The 26,471-nt window shown below is 47.5% G+C and overlaps 1 protein-coding gene across 1 annotated transcript in view; it reads left to right on the top strand.

Moving 5' to 3' along the window:
* LOC118936868 (uncharacterized) overlaps positions 1–26,471 on the top strand; it is a 121,447-nt gene that overhangs the window by 12,844 nt on the left and 82,132 nt on the right. Inside the window, 3 exon segments of the mRNA XM_090209791.1 lie at positions 13,722–14,301; positions 16,557–16,723; positions 17,421–17,616. Coding sequence (XP_090065917.1) covers positions 13,743–14,301; positions 16,557–16,723; positions 17,421–17,616 — 922 coding nt within the window. The 5' untranslated portion in view covers positions 13,722–13,742.

Below are 26,471 nucleotides of genomic sequence, written 5' to 3'. Positions count from 1 at the left end.
CAGTCTAGAGACCTCAGTCCTCAGTCTAGAGACCTCAGTCCTCAGTCTAGAGACCAAAGAATGGTCCTCAGTCTAGAGACCAAAGAATGTTCCTCAGTCCACAGACCAAAGAATGGTCCTCAGTCTAGAGACCAAAGAATAGTCCTCAGTCTAGAGACCTCAGTCCTCAGTCTAGAGACCATAGAATGGTCCTCAGTCTAGAGACCAAAGAATGGTCCTCAGTCTAGAGACCAAAGAATGGTCCTCAGTCTAGAGACCATAGAAGGGCCCTCAGTCCACAGATGAGTCCATCTAAATTATAATTATTGTTTGCTATCTTCTAAATTCTGTCCCACCTGACTTAACACAGCTTTCAGGATGGTTTAGACTTCAGATTAGTATTTATTCGACACAAATGACAACAATCATGGGTCAAATGCTGCCCATATCAGAATAGCTTCTCCTGAAAATCCTTCTTTTTTTTTTCTCTCCCCTCTCCCAGGAATAGACAAGAGTCCTTCAAAAGTGCATGGACCACAGAACAACGCCCCCCCCCCAAAAAAAAAAAACAACACAACACAACAGTACCCAGACACACTAAGCACCAATAAATGAGGACAATGATGTGCTTCTTATGGCTCCTTCTCTGTCTCCAATAAGAATCCTTGTCAGGCAGAACCGACACTTTGGAATGTCTGATTGGAAATAACGGAAGACCACACACACACACACACACACAAAAAAAAAAATGCTCGAGACGCTATTCCATCTTTACCAGGCCACTGGTTTGAATTGGCGCATATCTCCCGACGTTCAGCGCGTCTTTCACATCGAGGCATCTCCACCTAGAAACTATAACGGGTAAATGACGCTCAATAGATGGGACAGAAATCAGACAGCCGCATCGCAATTTACCTGGAGGTATTGGGAGGTATTCTGACCTGCATCTCATAGAGAGACAGAGAGAGAGACGGAGGGGGAGAGACGGAGAGAGGGGGAGAGAGAGAGAGAGAGAGAGACAGAGGGAGAGACAGAGGGAGAGACAGAGACGGAGGGGGAGAGAGAGAGAGAGAGAGAGGGAGAGACGGAGAGAGGGGGAGAGAGAGAGACAGAGGGAGAGACAGAGACGGAGGGGGAGAGAGAGAGAGAGAGAGAGAGGGGGAGAGACGGAGAGAGGGGGAGAGACGGAGAGAGGGGGAGAGAGAGAGAGAGAGAGAGAGAGGGGGAGAGAGAGAGAGAGAGAGAGAGAGAGACGGAGAGACAGAGAGAGAGAGGGGGAGAGAGAGAGATGGAGAGACAGAGAGAGAGGGGGAGAGAGACAGACAGAGAGAGAGACAGAGAGAGAGACAGAGAGAGAGAGAGAGAGAGAGAGAGAGAGAGAGAGAGACAGAGACAGAGACAGAGAGAGAGAAAGGGGGAGGGAGAGTCCCGTCCCCCTCGGTCTGCTCACCAAAGCAAAACTAGTGCGGGGTGGATGGGATGCGACGACGGGGGACCGAGGGGGGGTTAGGTTGGGGTTTCGGATGGGGACGGGGAAAGGTAGGTTAACCTTTTGTAAGGAAAACAATCTGACGTGATGGCCTTTTCCTGGCTGTGCCTGTGCTCTGACACGCATGGGAACCCCACCTAGAAATCAGATGGCATTCAAACTCGGGATTCTCTAGAATATCAAACTATTCTCTAGACTACCGGAGAACGCAGCTCAATGTATGATGGCAGGGCCTCTACGGAGAAATAAGACGAGGACAAATGTCACAATATACAACATGTAGGCTATAGTCAATAAACACATCTGGAGATATAGGGGCCCATTTATATCTATGATAGCCTATCATTTTACATTCTTGTCAATTTTACATTCCCCCCTCCCCCATAGCAAATGTCCCTGTAGTGAACATTTTCAAATTTTTAAAGCCTATTTATTTCAGCAGGTTATTGATGTTGATGACAGGATGTACATCTGTCAAGTTAGCTATCTCCGTTTACTGATCGTGGTTTACCTCTTTGTCTTTCTGCCTGTTGCTGCACGCATCAGCCAACCGGACCCGAATATTAACGATGGTGTACGCTAAATCAACTGTTAAATCAAATGTGACGCGTTTGTAGCAGTATTGTTGATATTTAAAAACGAAGTAGCTCCAAACACTCGACCGGTGACTGCATCTCTCAAGCCATGGCATGTTTGGATACCGGTGCGCAATCTTTTAGGCCCAACACAGTCTCACAATCAATTCGTGCATATATGTACAAAATGCATTTCAGCAAATTTCGTGCGTTTTTGTGGCTTAATTCGTGAGAAAAGACACGAATTTATGTGCTTCTTAATTCGTGTTGGATGTGAGGCTGGGCTGACAGAACAGACTGCGGGGAAAATTGCGCGAAAATGGTGCACCCGAGCTCCGTACAGGGGAAGGCAGATCAACAAGCATAAACAACCGTAGGACAGCACAACAAGGTGAGTCCAAAAAAATGTATTGTATGCTTCTGCATCAAGTATGTAATATGTCAAGGAGATATGTATACTGTAGGTAACAAAGTAATACTAAGTGTAGGTTGTATAGAAGGTGTTAGTAGCCCATGTACCTCACCCTAATAATTTGGTAGGTGGTGGTGGTGGTGGTGGTGGCGAACTTGACAACTAGTGTCCAAACAAACATCACAAAACATTGATACAAAAAAAAATCACTTTGTGGGGTAAATTGTACCACCACCCAAAAGGGTGTTTTGGAGACTGGGAAGGCAGAGGGACATGTGCTCTGTCTTCACAGGTAGAGCCACTATTTATCACCTACCTGCCAGACGTGTATTTTGGAGACTGGGAGGGCAGAGGGACATGTGCTCTGTCTTCCCAGGTAGAGCCTCTATTTATCACCTACCTGCCAGACGTGTATTTTGGAGACTGGGAGGGCAGAGGGACATGTGCTCTGTCTTCCCAGGTAGAGCCTCTATTTATCACCTACCTGCCAGACGTGTATTTTGGAGACTGGGAAGGCAGAGGGACATGTGCTCTGTCTTCACAGGTAGAGCCCCTATCTGTCACCTACCTGCCAGACGTGTATTTTGGAGACTGGGAGGGCAGAGGGACATGTGCTCTGTCTTCCCAGGTAGAGCCTCTATTTATCACCTACCTGCCAGACGTGTATTTTGGAGACTGGGAAGGCAGAGGGACATGTGCTCTGTCTTCACAGGTAGAGCCCCTATCTGTCACCTACCTGCCAGACGTGTATTTTGGAGACTGGGAGGGCAGAGGGACATGTGCTCTGTCTTCCCAGGTAGAGCCTCTATTTATCACCTACCTGCCAGACGTGTATTTTGGAGACTGGGAGGGCAGAGGGACATGTGCTCTGTCTTCCCAGGTAGAGCCTCTATTTATCACCTACCTGCCAGACGTGTATTTTGGAGACTGGGAGGGCAGAGGGACATGTGCTCTGTCTTCACAGGTAGAGCCCCTATTTATCACCTACCTGCCAGACGTGTATTTAGGAGACTGGGAAGGCAGAGGGACATGTGCTCTGTCTTCACAGGTAGAGCCCCTATTTATCACCTACCTGCCAGACGTGTATTTTGGAGACTGGGAGGGCAGAGGGACATGTGCTCTGTCTTCACAGGTAGAGCCCCTATTTATCACCTACCTGCCAGACGTGTATTTAGGAGACTGGGAAGGCAGAGGGACATGTGCTCTGTCTTCCCAGGTAGAGCCTCTATTTATCACCTACCTGCCAGACGTGTATTTAGGAGACTGGGAAGGCAGAGGGACATGTGCTCTGTCTTCACAGGTAGAGCCCCTATTTATCACCTACCTGCCAGACGTGTATTTAGGAGACTGGGAAGGCAGAGGGACATGTGCTCTGTCTTCACAGGTAGAGCCCCTATTTATCACCTACCTGCCAGACGTGTATTTAGGAGACTGGGAAGGCAGAGGGACATGTGCTCTGTCTTCCCAGGTAGAGCCTCTATTTATCACCTACCTTCCAGACGTGTATTCCTGATGTTCTTCTTTGCTTTTAACCTTTAACTTTGGATCGCTTCCTGTTTAGACAAAATGAAACCTAGACAAGAAGATAATGGGTGTACTATAGCCTAGGCCTAGCTACACTAAATAAGGTTTAACCCCCCCCCCCCCCCCCCCCACCCCACCACATTATTATGTTAGCATATTAACAATGTCAATCAAATCATTGATATATCAAGGCTCCTGGAGGGTCCTTTAGGGGTTCTTTAAATTCAAACTGGGGGGGGGGGGGGGACACATTCTTCAAAGAACCCCCATTAATGGTTCCTCAAAAAAAAAAACTTTTGGGGGGTAAATATTTATCCCCCTCATAATTATAAATAATAATCAGCATAACAATAACAATAATAACAACAACAATAATAACAACAACAATAATAACAATATCAATAACAACAACAATAATAACAACAACAATAATAACAAAATCAATAACAACAACAACAATAACAACAACAATAATAATAACAATAATAATAACAATAATAATAATAACAACAACGATAATAATTACAACAATAACAATAATAATAATAACAACAACAACAATAACAATATCAATAACAACAACAATAATAACAACAACAATAATAATAATAACAACAATAATAATAACAACAACAACAACAACAACAACAACAACAACAATAATAATAATAATAATAATATTAACAAAAATAATAACAATAACACCAATATTTTAGTTGTCGGTGTTTATTATGATTTTAGTGGCAAAGCAGAATTCATAAAATCGTAAAAATGAGGTAAACTCCCAGCCCCAAGTTCAGTAGGTCTGTCGTGTTGATGTTGATGTGTTGATATGTCATCTATAGGCCGTCCGTAGACAGAATACTATGGCAGAGCCTGGTGACCAAATAAGTTTCCTGTTATATTCATCAGAGGCGTATGGAGGGGGAAGTCTGTGAATACAAAACATATATAATTATACAAATAATTAACAAAATATGCATATTTGTTCTGTTTTTTTTTTGTGTGGTAAAAATGATGTGAATGAAAAACTGTTTTCACACCTTGTCCGTAATGAAAAGGACTCTGGGATCTTCATTAAACAGGGACGAGGAAAAATGGCTGCTGTGACTGAGTCCTGGAAGGTTCTAGAGAGACCGTTCATTACAATCCACTGTAGATGATGCCGTATAACATTATGAGACAAACTAATACCGATTGTACCGTTGTGTGTCTGCTGGTCAGTATACCCGTAGACACAGGCAGACACATACGGTGCATTCGGAAAAGTATTCAGACCTCTTACACTTTATCCACATTTGTCTACGTTATAGCCTTATTCTAAAATCGATTAAATTAAAAAATGTCCTCATCAATCTACACACAATACCCCATAATCACAAAGCGAAAACAGTTTTTTAGAAATTTTAGCAAATGTATAAAAAAAAAGATCAAACCTTATTTACATATGTATTCAGACCCTTTGCTATGAGACTCTGAATTGAGTTCAGGTGCATCTTGTTTCCATTGATCATCCATGAGATGTTTCTACAACTTGATTGGAGTCCACCTGGGGTAAATTCAATTGATTGGACGTGATTTGAAAAGGCACACAGTTAACAGTGCAGGTCAGAGCAAAAACCCAAGCCAAGAGGTCGAAGGAATTGTCCGTAGAGCTCAGAGACAGGATTGTGTCGAGGCATAGATCCGAGAAAGGGTACCAAAACATTTCTGCATCATTGAAGATCCCCAAGAACACAGTGGCCTCCATCATTCTTAAATGGAAGAAGTTTGGAACCACCAAGACTCTTCATAGAGCTGGTTGCCCGGCCAAACTGAGCAATCGGGGAAGGGCCTTGGTCAGGGAGATGACCAAGAACCCAATGGTCACTCTGACAGAGCTCCAGAGTTCCTCTGTGGAGATGGGAGGACCTTCCAGAAGGACAACCATCTCTGCAGCACTCCACCAATCAGGCCTTACGTCTAGAGGAAACCTGGCACCATCCCTACGGTGAAGGAAGGTGGTGGCAGCATCATGCTGTGGGGATGATTTTCAAGCGGCAGGGAACTGGGAGACTAGTCAGGATCGAGGGGAAAGATGAACGGAGCAAAGTACAGAGAGCTCCTTGATGAAAACCTGCTTCAGAGCGCTCAGGACCTCAGACTGGGGTGAAGGTTGACACAGCCAAGTATTTTTCAGTGCCAAGAAACCTACAGTTATTTTTAAATTTATTTTATTTAACCAGGCAAGTCAGTTAAGAACAAATTCTTATTTGCAATGGCTGCCTGCCTTGGTCAAACCCCAGAATGACGCTGGGCCAATTGTGTCTCCACCCTATGAGACTCCCAATCACGGTCGGGTTGTGATACAGCCTAGAAATTGAAACAGGGTCTGTAGTGACATCTCTAGCACTGAGTTAGGATCTTTGAAGAACCCTTGTTTTTAAAAAACAAACTGATATTTATAGGGGTTTAATGTGATATGAATAGTAGTATAGAATAGTCTATGATAAATATTAATAAATTGATCAACGGTGACGTTATATTAAACATGAAGACTCCACATATATTTTCGGGCGACATCGAATCAAAGTTTACTAGGCTACTGTAGACCGTTCATCAAAATGTCTCGACACTGTCTGAACGCAGACACGCCACAGTCGGCTCCCTGGGAAAGGTCACGGTTGGCCCAAACCATTTCTCTCTCTCGACAACCCCGGAAGTGGTTAGCATGCGAGCAAAGTCCTCTCGTGAGTCCTGCTAAGTTATAAACAGGTGAGTTCATTTTCATCCGTTGGAACCAACGAGATATGTGCATGTACTTTTTTTTGGTTGCCGTAGTTTAAGAGAACCGGAGAGGTGCCGGTTGAGTGTGAATCCGTCGCGAGAGTGCTTTGTTTACATACCGTCGGCATTTCATAAACACGTGGGGTGCACAGAGACCGATGCTAACATATTAGCCAACTACACTTTCGATAGCATCAAACTAATTTAATAAGTAAGTCCGCGTGTCGTAACTGAAATTACAGGCTAGTTGAACATCACGTTGTATAACATCTCCGTTCAGAGATTTTTAGTGTTAGTGGATGTTTAGTAGTGGTTTGTTAGCCAGTTAGCTAGCTACTATGTGAGCATGCCTTGTTATGTTGTTATGTTATGTTGTACCTGTCAAACCTGGCTGTTTGTTGTAGCCGGTAACGTTAGATGGTCATGTTTTACAGTACATACAGGTTTAGTAGTAACCTGTGGGCCAGTCTGCTTCAGGACTCTCACCAAAATCTGGGGTCCGGGCTACACGTGTTAATGTTGTGTGTCTGTATCCCACAATGTGCCTTTATTGGCAAGTTTACTGACAAGCTCGTTGTGTTCCGTTTTGTAACCAGTTATACATATATATATATATGGACTGCAGTCGTCAAATCACATATGTATAATCATGTTTCAACAGCAGAGATGTCATATGTATTGAAACAGACTATTCTCATCTGTTTCTGAACTCCGTTTGGCCGTTTGTTATTGTGTTAGCGAAGCCACTTGGGCCGTTCCCATGTAACGCTCTTAAAGAGGGACACCTGAAGCTGTCTTCTCCCCGCTCCAGAGATTCACAGGTGGGCCACGTTAATGTCAGCTGTTTTCAGGTAGTTCAGGAGGCTGGACAGATCTGGTCACCAGGTAGTTCATGTTCAGGTGGCTGGACAGATCTGGTCACCAGGTAGTTCAGGTTCAGGTGGCTGGGCATATCTGGTCACCAGGTAGTTCATGTTCAGGTGGCTGGGCATATCGGGTCACCAGGTAGTTCAGGAGGCTGGGCATATCGGGTCACCAGGTAGTTCATGTTCAGGTGGCTGGACAGATCTGGCCACCAGGTAGTTCAGGTGGCTGGACAGATCTGGTCACCAGGTAGTTCAGGAGGCTGGACAGATCTGGTCACCAGGTAGTTCATGTTCAGGTGGCTGGACAGATCTGGTCACCAGGTAGTTTGTGTTCAGGTGGCTGGACAGATCTGGTCACCAGGTAGTTCAGGTGGCTGGACAGATCTGGTCACCAGGTAGTTCATGTTCAGGTGGCTGGACAGATCTGGTCACCAGGTAGTTCATGTTCAGGTGGCTGGACAGATCTGGTCACCAGGTAGTTCAGGTGGCTGGACAGATCTGGTCACCAGGTAGTTTGTGTTCAGGTGGCTGGACAGATCTGGTCACCAGGTAGTTCAGGAGGCTGGACAGATCTGGTCACCAGGTAGTTCAGGTGGCTGGACAGATCTGGTCACCAGGTAGTTCAGGTGGCTGGACAGATCTGGTCACCAGGTAGATCAGGTGGCTGGACAGATCTGGTCACCAGGTAGTTCAGGAGGCTGGACAGATCTGGTCACCAGGTGGTTTGTGTTCAGGTGGCTGGACAGATCTGGTCACCAGGTAGTTCAGGTGGCTGGACAGATCTGGTCACCAGGTAGTTCAGGTGGCTGGACAGATCTGGTCACCAGGTAGTTCAGGTGGCTGGACAGATCTGGTCACCAGGTAGTTCAGGAGGCTGGACAGATCTGGTCACCAGGTGGTTTGTGTTCAGGAGGCTGGACAGATCTGGTCACCAGGTAGTTCAGGAGGCTGGACAGATCTGGTCACCAGGTGGTTTGTGTTCAGGAGGCTGGACAGATCTGGTCACCAGGTAGTTCAGGAGGCTGGACAGATCTGGTCACCAGGTAGTTCATGTTCAGGAGGCTGGACAGATCTGGTCACCAGTGGGTGATGTTAGTCCGCTGTGTTCAGGTGGGTGATGTTAGTCCGCTGTGTTCAGGTAGTTCAGGTGGGTGATGTTAGTCAGCTGTGTTCAGGTGGGTGATGTTAGTCAGCTGTGTTCAGGTAGTTCAGGTGGGTGATGTTAGTCAGCTGTGTTCAGGTGGGTGATGTTAGTCAGCTGTGTTCAGGTGGGTGATGTTAGTCCGCTGTGTTCAGGTGGGTGATGTTAGTCCGCTGTGTTCAGGTGGGTGATGTTAGTCAGCTGTGTTCAGGTGGGTGATGTTAGTCAGCTGTGTTCAGGTAGTTCAGGTGGGTGATGTTAGTCAGCTGTGTTCAGGTGGGTGATGTTAGTCAGCTGTGTTCAGGTGGGTGATGTTAGTCAGCTGTGTTCAGGTAGTTCAGGTGGGTGATGTTAGTCAGCTGTGTTCAGGTGGGTGATGTTAGTCCGCTGTGTTCAGGTAGTTCAGGTGGGTGATGTTAGTCAGCTGTGTTCAGGTGGGTGATGTTAGTCGGCTGTGTTCAGGTGGGTGATGTTAGTCCGCTGTGTTCAGATAGTTCAGGTGGGTGATGTTAGTCAGCTGTGTTCAGGTGGGTGATGTTAGTCAGCTGTGTTCAGGTGGGTGATGTTAGTCAGCTGTGTTCAGGTAGTTCAGGTGGGTGATGTTAGTCAGCCGTGTTCAGGTGGGTGATGTTAGTCTGCTGTGTTCAGGTAGTTCAGGTGGGTGATGTTAGTCCGCTGTGTTCAGGTAGTTCAGGTGGGTGATGTTAGTCAGCTGTGTTCAGGTAGTTCAGGTGGGTGATGTTAGTCAGCTGTGTTCAGGTGGGTGATGTTAGTCGGCTGTGTTCAGGTGGGTGATGTTAGTCAGCTGTGTTCAGGTGGGTGATGTTAGTCAGCTGTGTTCAGGTGGGTGATGTTAGTCCGCTGTGTTCAGGTGGGTGATGTTAGTCAGCTGTGTTCAGGTGGGTGATGTTAGTCCGCTGTGTTCAGGTGGGTGATGTTATTCAGCTGTGTTCAGGTGGGTGATGTTAGTCAGCTGTGTTCAGGTGGGTGATGTTAGTCAGCTGTGTTCAGGTGGGTGATGTTAGTCAGCTGTGTTCAGGTAGTTCAGGTGGGTGATGTTAGTCAGCTGTGTTCAGGTGGGTGATGTTAGTCAGCTGTGTTCAGGTGGGTGATGTTAGTCAGCTGTGTTCAGGTAGTTCAGGTGGGTGATGTTAGTCAGCTGTGTTCAGGTGGGTGATGTTAGTCAGCTGTGTTCAGGTAGTTCAGGTGGGTGATGTTAGTCAGCTGTGTTCAGGTGGGTGATGTTAGTCAGCTGTGTTCAGGTGGGTGATGTTAGTCAGCTGTGTTCAGGTAGTTCAGGTGGGTGATGTTAGTCAGCTGTGTTCAGGTGGGTGATGTTAGTCAGCTGTGTTCAGGTAGTTCAGGTGGGTGATGTTAGTCAGCTGTGTTCAGGTGGGTGATGTTGTTCAGGTAGTTCAGGTGGGTGATGTTAGTCCGCTGTGTTCAGGTGGGTGATGTTAGTCCGCTGTGTTCAGGTGGGTGATGTTAGTCAGCTGTGTTCAGGTGGGTGATGTTAGTCAGCTGTGTTCAGGTGGGTGATGTTAGTCAGCTGTGTTCAGGTGGGTGATGTTAGTCCGCTGTGTTCAGGTGGGTGATGTTAGTCAGCTGTGTTCAGGTGGGTGATGTTAGTCCGCTGTGTTCAGGTAGTTCAGGTGGGTGATGTTAGTCAGCTGTGTTCAGGTGGGTGATGTTAGTCTGCTGTGTTCAGGTAGTTCAGGTGGGTGATGTTAGTCAGCTGTGTTCAGGTGGTTGATGTTAGTCAGCTGTGTTCAGGTGGGTGATGTTAGTCAGCTGTGTTCAGGTGGGTGATGTTAGTCAGCTGTGTTCAGGTGGGTGATGTTAGTCCGCTGTGTTCAGGTGGGTGATGTTAGTCAGCTGTGTTCAGGTAGTTCAGGTGGGTGATGTTAGTCAGCTGTGTTCAGGTGGGTGATGTTAGTCAGCTGTGTTCAGGTGGGTGATGTTGTTCAGGTAGTTCAGGTGGGTGATGTTAGTCAGCTGTGTTCAGGTAGTTCAGGTGGGTGATGTTAGTCAGCTGTGTTCAGGTGGGTGATGTTAGTCAGCTGTGTTCAGGTGGGTGATGTTAGTCAGCTGTGTTCAGGTAGTTCAGGTGGGTGATGCTAGTCAGCTGTGTTCAGGTGGGTGATGTTAGTCAGCTGTGTTCAGGTAGTTCAGGTGGGTGATGTTAGTCAGCTGTGTTCAGGTAGTTCAGGTGGGTGATGTTAGTCAGCTGTGTTCAGGTGGGTGATGTTAGTCAGCTGTGTTCAGGTGGGTGATGTTAGTCAGCTGTGTTCAGGTGGGTGATGTTAGTCAGCTGTGTTCAGGTAGGTGATGTTAGTCAGCTGTGTTCAGGTGGGTGATGTTAGTCAGCTGTGTTCAGGTGGGTGATGTTAGTCAGCTGTGTTCAGGTGGGTGATGTTAGTCAGCCGTGTTCAGGTGGTTTTCACCTCTCCAGTCCCCTACAGTATCAGTACATAATGAGTCATGAATCACCCTGGGCTGCTGGTAGAAACCCTCCAGACTTTTCAGATGATCTGTCACACACCCGACCGTTGATCAGGAGATAACGATTAACACTGAAATGTAAAGGAATCCCCCCCCCCCCCACCCCCCATCTTCTCTCCACACACACACCTAATCATTTCTCTGTCCTAGGTCTCTTCTCTCCACACACACACCTCATCATTTCTCTGTCCTAGGTCTCTTCTCTCCACACACACACCTCATCATTTCTCTGTCCTAGGTCTCTTCTCTCCACACACACACCTCATAATTTCTCTGTCCTAGGTCTCTTCTCTCCACACACACACCTCATAATTTCTCTGTCCTAGGTCTCTTCTCTCCACACACACACCTCATCATTTCTCTGTCCTAGGTCTCTTCTCTCCACACACACACCTCATCATTTCTCTGTCCTAGGTCTCTTCTCTCCACACACACACCTCATCATTTCTCTGTCCTAGGTCTCTTCTCTCCACACACACACCTCATCATTTCTCTGTCCTAGGTCTCTTCTCTTCTCTCCACACACACACACACACACACACGCTCTGTCCTCTATCCTTATTCCCTGGGTGGCAGTCTGTGAGCGGTCAGCGTGGCGTTTCCAGGGCAATGGCGGTCTAGGAGCCAATCATCTCTGGCCATCATGGCACAGATACGCAGCACTGGCCAGGGCAATGGACCTCACAACCCCTTTCCCTCTCTCTCTCTTACACACACACACACACACACCCCACCTGACATTGAGCACAAATAGGTGACAGGAGGTTGGGTGGAGTTCACATTAGTTTGATGATAATGAGTAGGATGGAGTTTACATTAGTTTAGATGATAATGAGTAGGGTGGAATTCACATTAGTTTGATGATAATGAGTTGGATGGAGTTTACATTAGTTTAGATGATAATGAGTAGGGTGGAATTCACATTAGTTTGATGATAATGAGTTGGATGGAGTTTACATTAGTTTAGATGATAATGAGTAGGGTGGAATTCACATTAGTTTGATGATAATGAGTTGGATGGAGTTTACATTAGTTTAGATGATAATGAGTAGGGTGGAGTTCACATTAGTTTAGATGGTAATGAGTAGGGTGGAGTTCACATTAGTTTAGATGATAATGAGCAGGGTGGAGTTCACATTAGTTTAGATGATAATGAGTAGGGTGGAGTTCACATTAGTTTAGATGGTAATGAGTAGGGTGGAGTTCACATTAGTTTAGATGGTAATGAGTAGGGTGGAGTTCACATTAGTTTAGATGATAATGAGCAGGGTGGAGTTCACATTAGTTTGATGATAATGAGCAGGGTGGAGTTCACATTAGTTTAGATGGTAATGAGTTGGGTGGAGTTCACATTAGTTTTGATGATCATGATGTTATTGAGTTGGGTGGAGTTTACATTAGTTTTGATGGTAATGAGTTGGGTGGAGTTCACATTAGTTTTGATGATCATGATGTTATTGAGTTGGGTGGAGTTTACATTAGTTTTGATGGTAATGAGTTGGGTGGAGTTCACATTAGTTTTGATGATCATGATGTTATTGAGTTGGGTGGAGTTTACATTAGTTTGATGATAATGATGTTATTGAGTTGGGTGGAGTTTACATTAGTTTTGATGGTAATGAGTTGGGTGGAGTTCACATTAGTTTGATGATAATGAGTAGGGTGGAGTTTACATTAGTTTGATGGTAATGAGTTGGGTGGAGTTCACATTAGTTTTGATGATCATGATGTTATTGAGTTGGGTGGAGTTCACATTAGTTTGATGGTAATGAGCAGGGTGGAGTTTACATTCGTTTTGATGATAATGAGTAGGATGGAGTTCACATTAGTTTGATGGTAATGAGTTGGGTGGAGTTCACATTAGTTTTGATGATCATGATGTTATTGAGTTGGGTGGAGTTCACATTAGTTTGATGGTAATGAGCAGGGTGGAGTTTACATTCGTTTTGATGATAATGAGTAGGGTGGAGTTTACATTAGTTTGATGGTAATGAGCAGGGTGGAGTTCACATTAGTTTGATGATAATGACAGATTTTCTCCTCTCTCTCAGATGTCGGGGCTTTATTGACATGGGAAACATATGTAAACATTTCCAAAGCAAGTGAAATAGATAATAAACAATAACAAAATAATTAACAGTAAATGTTACACTCACACAAGATCCAAAAGAATAAAGACATTTCAGATGTCATATTGTCTCTCTCTGTCTCTCTCTCTGTCTCTCTCCCTCTCTCTCTCTCTCTGTCTCTCTGTCTCTCTCTCTCTCTCTCTCTCTGTCTCTCTCTGTCTCTCTCTGTCACTCTCTGTCTCTCTCTGTCACTCTCTGTCACTCTCTGTCACTCTCTGTCACTCTCTGTCACTCTCTGTCACTCTCTGTCTCTCTCTCTCTCTCTCTCTCTCTCTGTCTCTCTCTGTCTCTCTCTCTCTGTATCTCTCTCTCTCTCTGTCTCTTCCTCCTCTCCGCAGGGTGTTGTGACCTCCGTGGTGATGTTCGGGGGCTACGCGGACAGGGCGGAGCTAGAGGATGAGCTGTACGCGGAGGAGTCCGAGGGGTCAGAGGGTGACGACAGTGAACTAGAGTTCAGACTCTACAGCCAACTCCACTACTCCTCTAACCCCGGAGAGAGGGAGGAGGTGGGAGACAGGCACCTCTCCTCCAGCCACGGAGAGGAGGAGGAGGAGGAGGAGGAGGAGGAGGTGGGAGACAGGCGCCTCTCCTCCAGCCACGGAGAGAAGGAGGAGGTGGGAGACAGGCGCCTCTCCTCCAGCCACGGAGAGAAGGAGGAGAAGGTGGGAGACAGGCGCCTCTCCTCCAGCCACGGAGAGAAGGAGGAGGAGGTGGGAGACAGGCGCCTCTCCTCCAGCCACGGAGAGAAGGAGGAGGAGGAAGATGGGAGCAAGGCCAAACGACAGCGGCCACCCCTGTCAAATGATCATAGTAACAGAGATCTACGGCAAAACCTGCTGGGGGACACAGAGCAGAAACAACAGAAAGTCAAACTGAAAACCCAAAAGGGTAGGAAACGGCAGAGAGGTCTCTCCAAAGGTGAGTGGAGGAGAACAAACAGACAGACCACTACCGTGTGTTTGTTTACACAGGGTAGGAAACAGCAGAGAGGTCTCTCCAAAGGTGAGTGGAGGAGAACAAACAGACAGACCACTACTGTGTGTTTGTTTACACAGGGTAGGAAACAGCAGAGAGGTCTCTCCAAAGGTGAGTGGAGGAGAACAAACAGACAGACCACTACTGTGTGTTTGTTTACACAGGGTAGGAAACGGCAGAGAGGTCTCTCCAAAGGTGAGTGGAGGAGAACAGACAGACAGACCACTACTGTGTGTTTGTTTACACAGGGTAGGAAACAGCAGAGAGGTCTCTCCAAAGGTGAGTGGAGGAGAACAGACAGACCACTACCGTGTGTTTGTTTACACAGGGTAGGAAACAGCAGAGAGGTCTCTCCAAAGGTGAGTGGAGGAGAACAGACAGACCACTACCGTGTGTTTGTTTACACAGGGTAGGAAACAGCAGAGAGGTCTCTCCAAAGGTGAGTGGAGGAGAACAGACAGACAGCCCACTACTGTGTGTTTGTTTACACAGGGTAGGAAACGGCAGAGAGGTCTCTCCAAAGGTGAGTGGAGCAGAACAGACAGACAGACCACTACTGTGTGTTTGTTTACACAGGGTAGGAAACAGCAGAGAGGTCTCTCCAAAGGTGAGTGGAGGAGAACAGACAGACCACTACTGTGTGTTTGTTTACACAGGGTAGGAAACAGCAGAGAGGTCTCTCCAAAGGTGAGTGGAGCAGAACAGACAGACAGACCACTACTGTGTGTTTGTTTACACAGGGTAGGAAACAGCAGAGAGGTCTCTCCAAAGGTGAGTGGAGGAGAACAGACAGACCACTACTGTGTGTTTGTTTACACAGGGTAGGAAACAGCAGAGAGGTCTCTCCAAAGGTGAGTGGAGGAGAACAGACAGACCACTACCGTGTGTTTGTTTACACAGGGTAGGAAACAGCAGAGAGGTCTCTCCAAAGGTGAGTGGAGGAGAACAGACAGACCACTACGGTGTGTTTGTTTACAACTACCTTGTAGTATTTTGTCCAGTAGTCAGTCCACCGTTGACGTAATCACTTCTGTATAACTAACTACCTTTTGTAGTGAGCTAGCCGGCTAGCGAGGCTAATGGAGTCTGCGTGACTTTCTTCCTGTCCGACAGTTACAAATAACACCACCTCCATTCAGATGAATAACTAGCAGCTACACGTTGGCTCTTGTTCCTTGTACAATATACTTCCAACATTCTAATTCTAGTCCCGTCATTCTAGTTCCAACATTCTAGTCCCGTCATTCTAGTCCCGTCATTCTAGTTCCAACATTCTAGTTCCGTCATTCTAGTCCCGTCATTCTAGTTCCGTCATTCTAGTCCCGTCATTCTAGTTCCAACATTCTAGTCCCGTCATTCTAGTTCCAACATTCTAGTCCCGTCATTCTAGTTCCAACATTCTAGTTCCGTCATTCTAGTTCCAACATTCTAGTTCCGTCATTCTAGTTCCAACATTCTAGTCCCGTCATTCTAGTTCCAACATTCTAGTTACGTCATTCTAGTTCCGTCATTCTAGTTCCAACATTCTAGTTCCAACATTCTAGTCCCGTCATTCTAGTTCCAACATTCTAGTTCCGTCATTCTAGTTCCAACATTCTAGTTCCAACATTCTAGTTCCGTCATTCTAGTTCCAACATTCTAGTTCCGACATTCTAGTTCCGTCATTCTAGTTCCAACATTCTAGTTCCGTCATTCTAGTTCCAACGTTCTAGTTCCAACATTCTAGTTCCGTCATTCTAGTTCCGTCATTCTAGTTCCAACATTCTAGTTCCAACATTCTAGTTCCGTCATTCTAGTTCCAACATTCTAGTTCCGACATTCTAGTTCCGTCATTCTAGTTCCAACATTCTAGTTCCAACATTCTAGTTCCGTCATTCTAGTTCCAACATTCTAGTTCCGACATTCTAGTTCCGTCATTCTAGTTCCAACATTCTAGTTCCGTCATTCTAGTTCCAACATTCTAGTTCCAACATTCTAGTCCCATCATATATATATATATATATATATATTTATTCATTCATTGGGGTTCACAGCGGACTGAATCGAGGTCCCTGAACGGTTTGGTGTAAATACCTCTATAGCCCTAATTATGATGCATAATCATTGTTGCAACGGGTTTATCACTCATTATTTTGGTGTCCATTTCCTGCGTTGCAAAAAAAAAACAACCCCATAACTCTCCTCTATCGTTCCCGAAGGTGACCCCAGACGTCAAAGGTTGTTCCAGGAGGTCATAGTCATCGACTCGAGTCAAGATGACGTCATCACGGTGTCAGACAACACGGAGGAAGATGACGGGGTGTGTAGCTTGAAAGGTCAGAGGTTAAAGAAAGGACCCCTGCAGGCCTCGACCCCGGGACAACAGGTACGACGACAGAGTGTGTCTTCGGCTTCTTCCTAGTGGCCACGTTACGTTGTACCAAAAATCTTCATAACGACTCCCCCCTGGAACGGTATTGATCTCTAGAAACAGTAACATAACGACCCTCTGGGACAGTATTGATCTCTAGAAACACCAACTCCTTCTAGACAGTAACATAACGACTCCCTCTGAGACAGTATTGATCTCTAGAAACACCAACTCCTTCTAGACAGTAACATAACGACTCCCTCTGGGGCAGTATTGATCTCTAGAAACACCAACCCCTTCTAGACAGTAACATAACGACTCCCCTCTGGGACAGTATTGATCTCTAGAAACACCAACTCCTTCTAGACAGTAACATAACGACTCCCCCCTGGGACAGTATTGATCTCTAGAAACACCAACCCCTTCTAAACAGTAACATAACGTCTCCCCTCTGGGACAGTATTGATCTCTAGAAACACCAACCCCTTCTAGAATCAGATCAGCTCTGAAAAATATCTGATGTGATTGGTCAAAAGAGCAATTAAGAGGCGATATCAGAATTGGACGGCCTGTGTAAAGGCAGCCTAGGTGGCAGTACTCCAGACCCAGATGCAGCATGGTCCACAACCAACTCCACGCTGGTTCCGATTAACTAGCCGTTAACAGTCATCAATGAATAATACCATTTATTATGTTGTCCCCTCCCCCTTAGAGAAACCCCGCCCCAAAGAAGGGGAGGTCCAGTGTGGGCTCTGACTCGGTGGTGGTGTTGGACTCAGGATCCGGAGCGAAGTCTGGATCGGACTCTGATTCTGACAGTCTGGAGAGCTGGATGATTCTAGACAGCGGGAAACAAGATGGAGACCAGGGCATCATACTGAACCTGGAGGGAGAAGGAGACATTAAAGGTAGGGATGGAGGGAGGGAGGAGACATTAAAGGTAGGGAGGAAAGGAGGGAGGGAGGAGGAGACATTAAAGGGAGGGTGGGAGGGAGGGAGAAGGAGACATGGGAGGGAGGGAGGGAGGGAGGGAGGAAAGGGAGGGAGGAGACATTAAAGGTAGGGAGGAAACGAGGGAATGAGGGAGGGAGAAGGAGACATGGGAGGGAGTGAGTGAGGAGGAAGGAGACATTAAAGGGAGGGAGTGAGGAGGAAGGAGACATTAAAGGGAGGGAGTGAGGGAGAAGGAGACATTAAAGGGAGGGTGGGAGGGAGAAGGAACATTAAAGGGAGGGAGGGAGGGAGAAGGAGACATTAAAGGGAGGGAGAAGGAGACATTAAAGGGAGGGAGAAGGAACATTAAAGGGAGGGAGAAGGAACATTAAAGGGAGGGAGGGAGGGAGGGAGAAGGAACATTAAAGGGAGGGAGGGAGAAGGAGACATTAAAGGGAGGGAGGAGACATTAAAGGGAGGGAGAAGGAGACATTAAAGGGAGGGAGGGAGGGAGAAGGAACATTAAAGGGAGGGAGGGAGGGAGGAGACATTAAAGGTAGGGAGGAAAGGAGGGAGGGAGGAGGAGACATTAAAGGGAGGGAGGGTGGGAGGGAGGGAGAAGGAGACATGGGAGGGAGGGAGGGAGGGAGGAAAGGGAGGGAGGAGACATTAAAGGTAGGGAGTGAGGGAGAAGGAGACATTAAAGGGAGGGTGGGAGGGAGAAGGAACATTAAAGGGAGGGAGGGAGGGAGAAGGAACATTAAAGGGAGGGAGAAGGAGACATTAAAGGGAGGGAGAAGGAACATTAAAGGGAGGGAGAAGGAACATTAAAGGGAGGGAGGGAGAAGGAACATTAAAGGGAGGGAGGGAGGGAGGGAGAAGGAACATTAAAGGGAGGGAGGGAGAAGGAGACATTAAAGGGAGGGAGGAGACATTAAAGGGAGGGAGAAGGAGACATTAAAGGGAGGGAGGGAGGGAGAAGGAACATTAAAGGGAGGGAGGGAGGGAGAAGGAGACATTAAAGGGAGGGAGAAGGAGACATTAAAGGGAGGGAGAAGGAGACATTAAAGGGAGGGAGAAGGAGACATTAAAGGGAGGGAGGGAGGGAGAAGGAGACATTAAAGGGAGGGAGGGAGAAGGAGACATTAAAGGGAGGGAGGGAGGGAGAAGGAGACATTAAAGGGAGGGAGGGAGAAGGAGACATTAAAGGGAGGGAGGGAGGGAGAAGGAGTCATTAAAGGGAGGGAGGGAGGGAGAAGGAGACATTAAAGGGAGGGAGGGAGGGAGAAGGAGACATTAAAGGGAGGGAGGGAGGGAGAAGGAGACATTGGAGGGAGGGAGGGAGAAGGAGACATTAAAGGGAGGGAGGGAGGGAGAAGGAGACATTGGAGGGAGGGAGGGAAAAGGAGACATTAAAGGGAGGGAGTGAGGGAGAAGGAGACATTAAAGGGAGGGAGGGAGGGTGGGAGGGAGAAGGAGACATTAAAGGGAGGGAGTGAGGGAGAAGGAGACATTAAAGGGAGGGAGTGAGGGAGAAGGAGTCATTAAAGGGAGGGAGTGAGGGAGAAGGAGACATTAAAGGGAGGGAGTGAGGGAGAAGGAGACATTAAAGGGAGGGTGTTGTGTTGGTCGACAACATTCAGAACATCCCATCTACCTGTTAGTGTTGTGTTGGTTCAGAACATCCCATCTACCTGTTAGTGTTGTGTTGATGTGTGTGGAGAACTGGATTCTAATCAGCATGTACACACACACTGCTCGTAACGCTAATGCCATAAACTAACAACAGATACACCAAGAGGGAGAGAGAGAGGGAAGAGAGTAAAAATGTTCTCTGCAAATCTCTTCAGATCTACACATTAGCAAACCTGCAACCTCTCTCCCCTCTCATTCTATCTCTCCCATTCTGTCTCTCTCTCCCCTCTCATTCTATCTCCCATTCTGTCTCTCTGTCTCTCTCTCCCCTTCATTCTATCTCTCTCCCCTTTCATTCTCTCTGTCTCTCTCTCCCCTTCATTCTATCTCTCTCTCTCTCCCCTCTCATTCTCTCTCTTACCCCCTCATTCTATCTCTCCCATTCTGTCTCTCTCTCCCCTCTCATTCTCTGTCTCTCTCTCCCCTTCATTCTATCTCTCTCTCTCTCTCCCCTCTCATTCTCTCTCTTACCCCCTCATTCTATCTCTCCCATTCTGTCTCTCTCCCCTCTCATTCTCTCTGTCTCTCTCTCCCCTTCATTCTATCGCTCTCTCCCCTTCATTCTATCTCTTTTTTTCTCTCTCTCTCTCCCCTCTCATTCTCTCTCTCTCTCCCATTCTCTCTCTCCCATTCTCTCTCTCTCCCATTCTCTCTCTCTTTCTCTTGTTCTCACTCTGTTACTCCCTCATTTGAATTTCCCTGGGCTGAGGTTTCTGCAAGAGTGCCCCTGCACACACCACACACACACACACACCACACACACCACACACACCACACACACCACACACACACACACACACACACACACACACACACACACACACACACACACACACACACACACACACACCACACACACACACAGGGTGGAGGGAGAGGTTCAAGAGCTGGTATGGTGCTGTATGTTTGGGCTGATCTTACCCCCACCCCCTGTGATCTCTGGAGCTTGACCTCATGTCTGCACACGGGGGTCACGGGGGGGGGGGGGGGGGGGGGAGGAGGAGAAGGCTGTAGCTACGTTTTGGGAGTGGAAAGGCAACAGGAAAGGGGCAGGCTAGACAGGCTAGCCAGAGGAAAGGGGGTGGAGTCTGAATATAGAACGGCCAGCCAGAGTAAAGGGGGCGGGGTCTGAATATAGAACTGCTAGCCAGAGGAAAGGGGGCGGGGTCTGAATATAGAACAGCTAGCCAGAGAAAAGGGGGCGGGGTCTGAATATAGAACGGCTAGCCAGAGTAAAGGGGGCGGGGTCTGAATATAGAACGGCTAGCCAGAGGAAAGGGGGCGAGGTCTGAATATAAAACGGCTAGCCAGAGGAAAGGGGGCGGGGTCTGAATATAGAACGGCTAGCCAGAGTAAAGGGGGCGGGGTCTGAATATAGAACGGCTAGCCAGAGTAAAGGGGGCGGGGTCTGAATATAGACAGGCTAGCCAGAGGTCTCCACAGTGAGTATAGTGAATGAGGTCTGAATATAGACAGAGGTCTCCACAGTGAGTATAGTGAATGAGGTCTGAATATAGACAGAGGTCTCCACAGTGAGTATAGTGAATGAGGTCTGAATATAGACAGAGGTCTCCACAGTGAGTATAGTGAATGAGGTCTGAATATAGACAGAGGTCTCCACAGTGAGTATAGTGAATGATGTCTGAATATAGACAGAGGTCTCCACAGTGAGTATAGTGAATGAGGTCTGAATATAGACAGAGAGGAGGAGGACTGAGGTCTCCACAGTGAGTATAGTGAATGAGGTCTGAATATAGACAGAGGTCTCCACAGTGAGTATAGTGAATGAGGTCTGAATATAGACAGAGGTCTCCACAGTGAGAATAGTGAATGAGGTCTGAATATAGACAGAGGTCTCCACAGTGAGTATAGTGAATGTCTGTCCTCCTCCTCTCTGTCTATATTCAGAGGTCTCCACAGTGAGTTTAGTGAATGAGGTCTGAATATAGACAGAGGAGGAGGACTGAGGTTTCCACAGTGAGTATAGTGAATGAGGTCTGAATATAGATAGAGGTCTCCACAGTGAGTATAGTGAATGAGGTCTGAATATAGATTGAGGTCTCCACAGTGAGTATAGTGAATGAGGTCTGAATATAGACAGAGAGGAGGAGGACTGAGGTCTCCACAGTGAGTATAGTGAATGAGGTCTGAATATAGGCAGAGAGGAGGGGGACTGAGGTCTCCACAGTGAGTATAGTGAATGAGGTCTGAATATAGGCAGAGAGGAGGAGGACTGAGGTCTCCACAGTGAGTATAGTGAATGAGGTCTGAATATAGACAGAGGTCTCCACAGTGAGTTTAGTGAATGAGGTCTGAATATAGACAGAGAGGAGGAGGACTGAGGTCTCCACAGTGAGTATAGTGAATGAGGTCTGAATATAGACAGGTCTCCACAGTGAGTATAGTGAATGAGGTCTGAATATAGACAGAGAGGAGGAGGACTGAGTGAGGAGGAGGACTGAGGTCTCCACAGTGAGTATAGTGAATGAAGTCTGAATATAGACAGAGAGGAGGAGGACTGAGGTCTCCACAGTGAGTATAGTGAATGAGGTCTGAATATAGACAGAGGTCTCCACAGTGAGTATAGTGAATGAGGTCTGAATATAGACAGAGGTATCCACAGTGAGTATAGTGAATGAGGTCTGAATATAGACAGAGAGGAGGAGGACTGAGTGAGGAGGAGGACTGAGGTCTCCACAGTGAGTATAGTGAATGTCTGAATATAGACAGAGGTCTCCACAGTGAGTATAGTGAATGAGGTCTGAATATAGACAGAGAGGAGGAGGACTGAGGTCTCCACAGTGAGTATAGTGAATGAGGTCTGAATATAGACAGAGGTCTCCACAGTGAGTATAGTGAATGAGGTCTGAATATAGACAGAGGTCTCCACAGTGAGTATAGTGAATGAGGTCTTAATATAGACAGAGGTCTCCACAGTGAGTATAGTGAATGAGGTCTGAATATAGACAGAGAGGAGGAGGACTGAGGTCTCCACAGTGAGTATAGTGAATGAGGTCTGAATATAGACAGAGGTCTCCACAGTGAGTAAAGTGAATGAGGTCTGAATATAGACAGAGGTCTCCACAGTGAGTATAGTGAATGAGGTCTGAATATAGACAGAGGTCTCCACAGTGAGTATAGTGAATGAGGTCTGAATATAGACAGAGGTCTCCACAGTGAGTATAGTGAATGAGGTCTGAATATAGACAGAGAGGAGGAGGACTGAGGTCTCCACAGTGAGTATAGTGAATGAGGTCTGAATATAGACAGAGGTCTCCACAGTGAGTATAGTGAATGAGGTCTGAATATAGACAGAGGTCTCCACAGTGAGTATAGTGAAAGAGGTCTGAATATAGACAGAGGTCTCCACAGTGAGTATAGTGAATGAGGTCTGAATATAGACAGAGAGGAGGAGGACTGAGTGAGGAGGAGGACTGAGGTCTCCACAGTGAGTATAGTGAATGAGGTCTGAATATAGACAGAGGTCTCCACAGTGAGTATAGTGAATGAGGTCTGAATATAGACAGAGAGGAGGAGGACTGAGGTCTCCACAGTGAGTATAGTGAATGAGGTCTGAATATAGACAGAGGTCTCCACAGTGAGTATAGTGAATGAGGTCTGAATATAGACAGATGTCTCCACAGTGAGTATAGTGAATGAGGTCTGAATATAGACAGAGGTATCCACAGTGAGTATAGTGAATGAGGTCTGAATATAGACAGAGAGGAGGAGGACTGAGTGAGGAGGAGGACTGAGGTCTCCACAGTGAGTATAGTGAATGTCTGAATATAGACAGAGGTCTCCACAGTGAGTATAGTGAATGAGGTCTGAATATAGACAGAGAGGAGGAGGACTGAGGTCTCCACAGTGAGTATAGTGAATGAGGTCTGAATATAGACAGAGGTCTCCACAGTGAGTATAGTGAATGAGGTCTGAATATAGACAGAGGTCTCCACAGTGAGTATAGTGAATGAGGTCTGAATATAGACAGAGGTATCCACAGTGAGTATAGTGAATGAGGTCTGAATATAGACAGAGAGGAGGAGGACTGAGGTCTCCACAGTGAGTATAGTGAATGAGGTCTTAATATAGACAGAGGTCTCCACAGTGAGTATAGTGAATGAGGTCTGAATATAGACAGAGAGGAGGAGGACTGAGGTCTCCACAGTGAGTATAGTGAATGAGGTCTGAATATAGACAGAGGTCTCCACAGTGAGTATAGTGAATGAGGTCTGAATATAGACAGAGGTCTCCACAGTGAGTATAGTGAATGAGGTCTGAATATAGACAGAGAGGAGGAGGACTGAGGTCTCCACAGTGAGTATAGTGAATGAGGTCTGAATATAGACAGAGGTCTCCACAGTGAGTATAGTGAATGAGGTCTGAATATAGACAGAGGTCTCCACAGTGAGTATAGTGAATGAGGTCTGCGAGGTCTCCACAGTGAGTATAGTGAATGAGGTCTGAATATAGACAGGTCTCCACAGTGAGTATAGTGAATGAGGTCTGAATATAGACAGAGAGGAGGAGGACTGAGTGAGGAGGAGGACTGAGGTCTCCACAGTGAGTAAAGTGAATGAGGTCTGAATATAGACAGAGGTCTCCACAGTGAGTATAGTGAATGAGGTCTGAATATAGACAGAGAGGAGGAGGACTGAGGTCTCCACAGTGAGTATAGTGAATGAGGTCTGAATATAGACAGAGGTCTCCACAGTGAGTATAGTGAAAGAGGTCTGAATATAGACAGAGAGGAGGAGGACTGAGGTCTCCCCAGTGAGTATAGTGAATGAGGTCTGAATATAGACAGAGGTCTCCACAGTGAGTATAGTGAATGAGGTCTGAATATAGACAGAGGTCTCCACAGTGAGTAAAGTGAATGAGGTCTGAATATAGACAGAGGTCTCCACAGTGAGTATAGTGAATGAGGTCTGAATATAGACAGAGAGGAGGAGGACTGAGTTCTCCACAGTGAGTATAGTGAATGAGGTTTGAATATAGACAGAGGTCTCCACAGTGGGTATAGTGAATGAGGTCTGAATATAGACAGAGGTCTCCACAGTGAGTATAGTGAAGGTTGATTTAGTGTTTTTTTTGCTGTGAGACTTTTAAGCATTTAAATACTATTAGTCGCTCTGTGAAAACATGTTACACACACACACACACACACACACACACACACACAGTGGTTCTGCCAGTCCACTGTCTTGTAGTTTGGTGTTTGGGCAGGAACAAGGACAGGGGGGGAGGCGGGGTGAGGGGGGAGGCGGCGGAGGGGTAAGGGGGGAGGAGGTGGAGGGGTAAGGGGGAGGCGGGGGGGAGGTGGAGAGGGGGGAGGGGTAAGGGGGTGGAGGGGTAAGGGGGAGGAGGTGGAGGGGTAAGGGGGAGGAGGTGGAGGGGTAAGGGGGGAGGAGGTGGAGGGGTAAGGGGGTGGAGGGGTAAGGGGGAGGAGGTGGAGGGGTAAGGGGGGTGGAGGGGTAAGGGGGAGGAGGTGGAGGGGTAAGGGGGGAGGCGGGGGGGAGGTGGAGATGAAAAGGCCCAGTCGCTTCAGTATTCTATTTGTACTCAGAGTCCGACGAAGGACGAACTCTCATTGTCTCACACACACACACACACACACACACACACAGCCCAATCGGAGAACCCGGGTGTGTCTGTCTCTTCCAGCAGCAGCCAGATGGAACTGGATAATAAAACCCCAGCAGTCACTGGGGGGGGGGGGGGTTCAGACTCTCTCCTTTTCTCTCCTCTATTCTCCCTCCTCTTTCTCTCACCCTCTTGTTGTCCCCTTGGTCTTGGTCCTGTGCACACCAAACTTTGTTTGAGGCTTAAAGGCCTCGTCTGCCCGCGTCTGTCGGGGTGGGCGAGCGGATCTGTGTCTCGTCTTCCTGCGAGCGTTTTGGGGGGGGAAATGTTTCTCTTCACTCACTTACAGGGGAGAAAGGTAAGACATCTTCTCTCTCCTCTGGTTCTCTGGTAGTAGTAGAGTTTGGACCACGGCAGGGTGTTGGGTCCTCTCCTCTCTCCTCTTGTTCTCTGGTAGTAGTAGGGGCTAGAGGCCTAGTTTGGACTCCGGCAGGGTGTTGGTCCTCTCCTCTGGTAGTAGTAGGGGGCTAGAGGCCTAGTTTGGACCACGGCAGGGTGTTGGGTCCTCTCCTCTCTCCTCTGGTTCTCTGGTAGTAGTAGGGGCTAGAGGCCTAGTTTGGACCCCAGCAGGGTGTTGGGTCCTCTCTCCTCTGGTTCTCTGGTAGTAGTAGGGGCTAGAGGCCTAGTTTGGACCCCGGCAGGGTGTTGGGTCTTCTCCTCTGGTTCTCTGGTAGTAGGAGGGGCTAGAGGCCTAGTTTGGACTCCGGCAGGGTGTTGGGTCCTCTCCTCTGGTTCTCTGGTAGTAGTAGGGGGCTAGAGGCCTAGTTTGGACCCCGGCAGGGTGGGTCCTCTCCTCTCTCCTCTGGTTCTCTGGTAGTAGTAGGGGCTAGAGGCCTAATTTGGACCCCGGCAGGGTGTTGGGTCCTCTCCTCTGGTTCTCTGGTAGTAGGAGGGGCTAGAGGCCTAGTTTGGACTCCGGCAGGGTGTTGGGTCCTCTCCTCTGGTTCTCTGGTAGTAGTAGGGGGCTAGAGGCCTAGTTTGGACCCCGGCAGGGTGGGTCCTCTCCTCTCTCCTCTGGTTCTCTGGTAGTAGTAGGGGCTAGAGGCCTAGTTTGGACCCAGGCAGGGTGTTGGGTCCTGGGCTTCTCTCCTCTCCTATCCTGCCTCTCAAAACTTTACCCTTCCTACAGCTCTGCCCCTTTCCTTGTTTCCCCTTTTCCTACACCCGGGTTTCACTTATCCCTTTCTATCTTTTCATCCCTCTCTCTCTCTCTCTCTCTCTCTCTCTCGTTCGCTCTCCCTCTCTCTCTCTCGTTCGCTCTCCCTCTCTCTCTCTCTCTCGTTCGCTCTCCCTCTCTCTCTCTCGTTCGCTCTCCCTCTCTCTCTCTCGTTCGCTCTCCCCCTCTCTCTCTCTCGTTCGCTCTCCCTCTCTCTCTCTCTCGTTCGCTCTCCCTCTCTCTCTCTCTCGTTCGCTCTCCCTCTCTCTCTCTCGTTCGCTCTCCCTCTCTCTCTCTCGTTCGCTCTCCCTCTCTCTCTCTCGTTCGCTCTCCCTC

Source organism: Oncorhynchus mykiss, chromosome 19 (genome assembly GCF_057628025.1).
Source record: "Oncorhynchus mykiss isolate SJ-2025 chromosome 19, ASM5762802v1, whole genome shotgun sequence".
Classification (NCBI taxonomy): Eukaryota; Metazoa; Chordata; class Actinopteri; order Salmoniformes; family Salmonidae; genus Oncorhynchus; species Oncorhynchus mykiss.
This window is presented reverse-complemented; position numbering and strand designations above follow the sequence as displayed.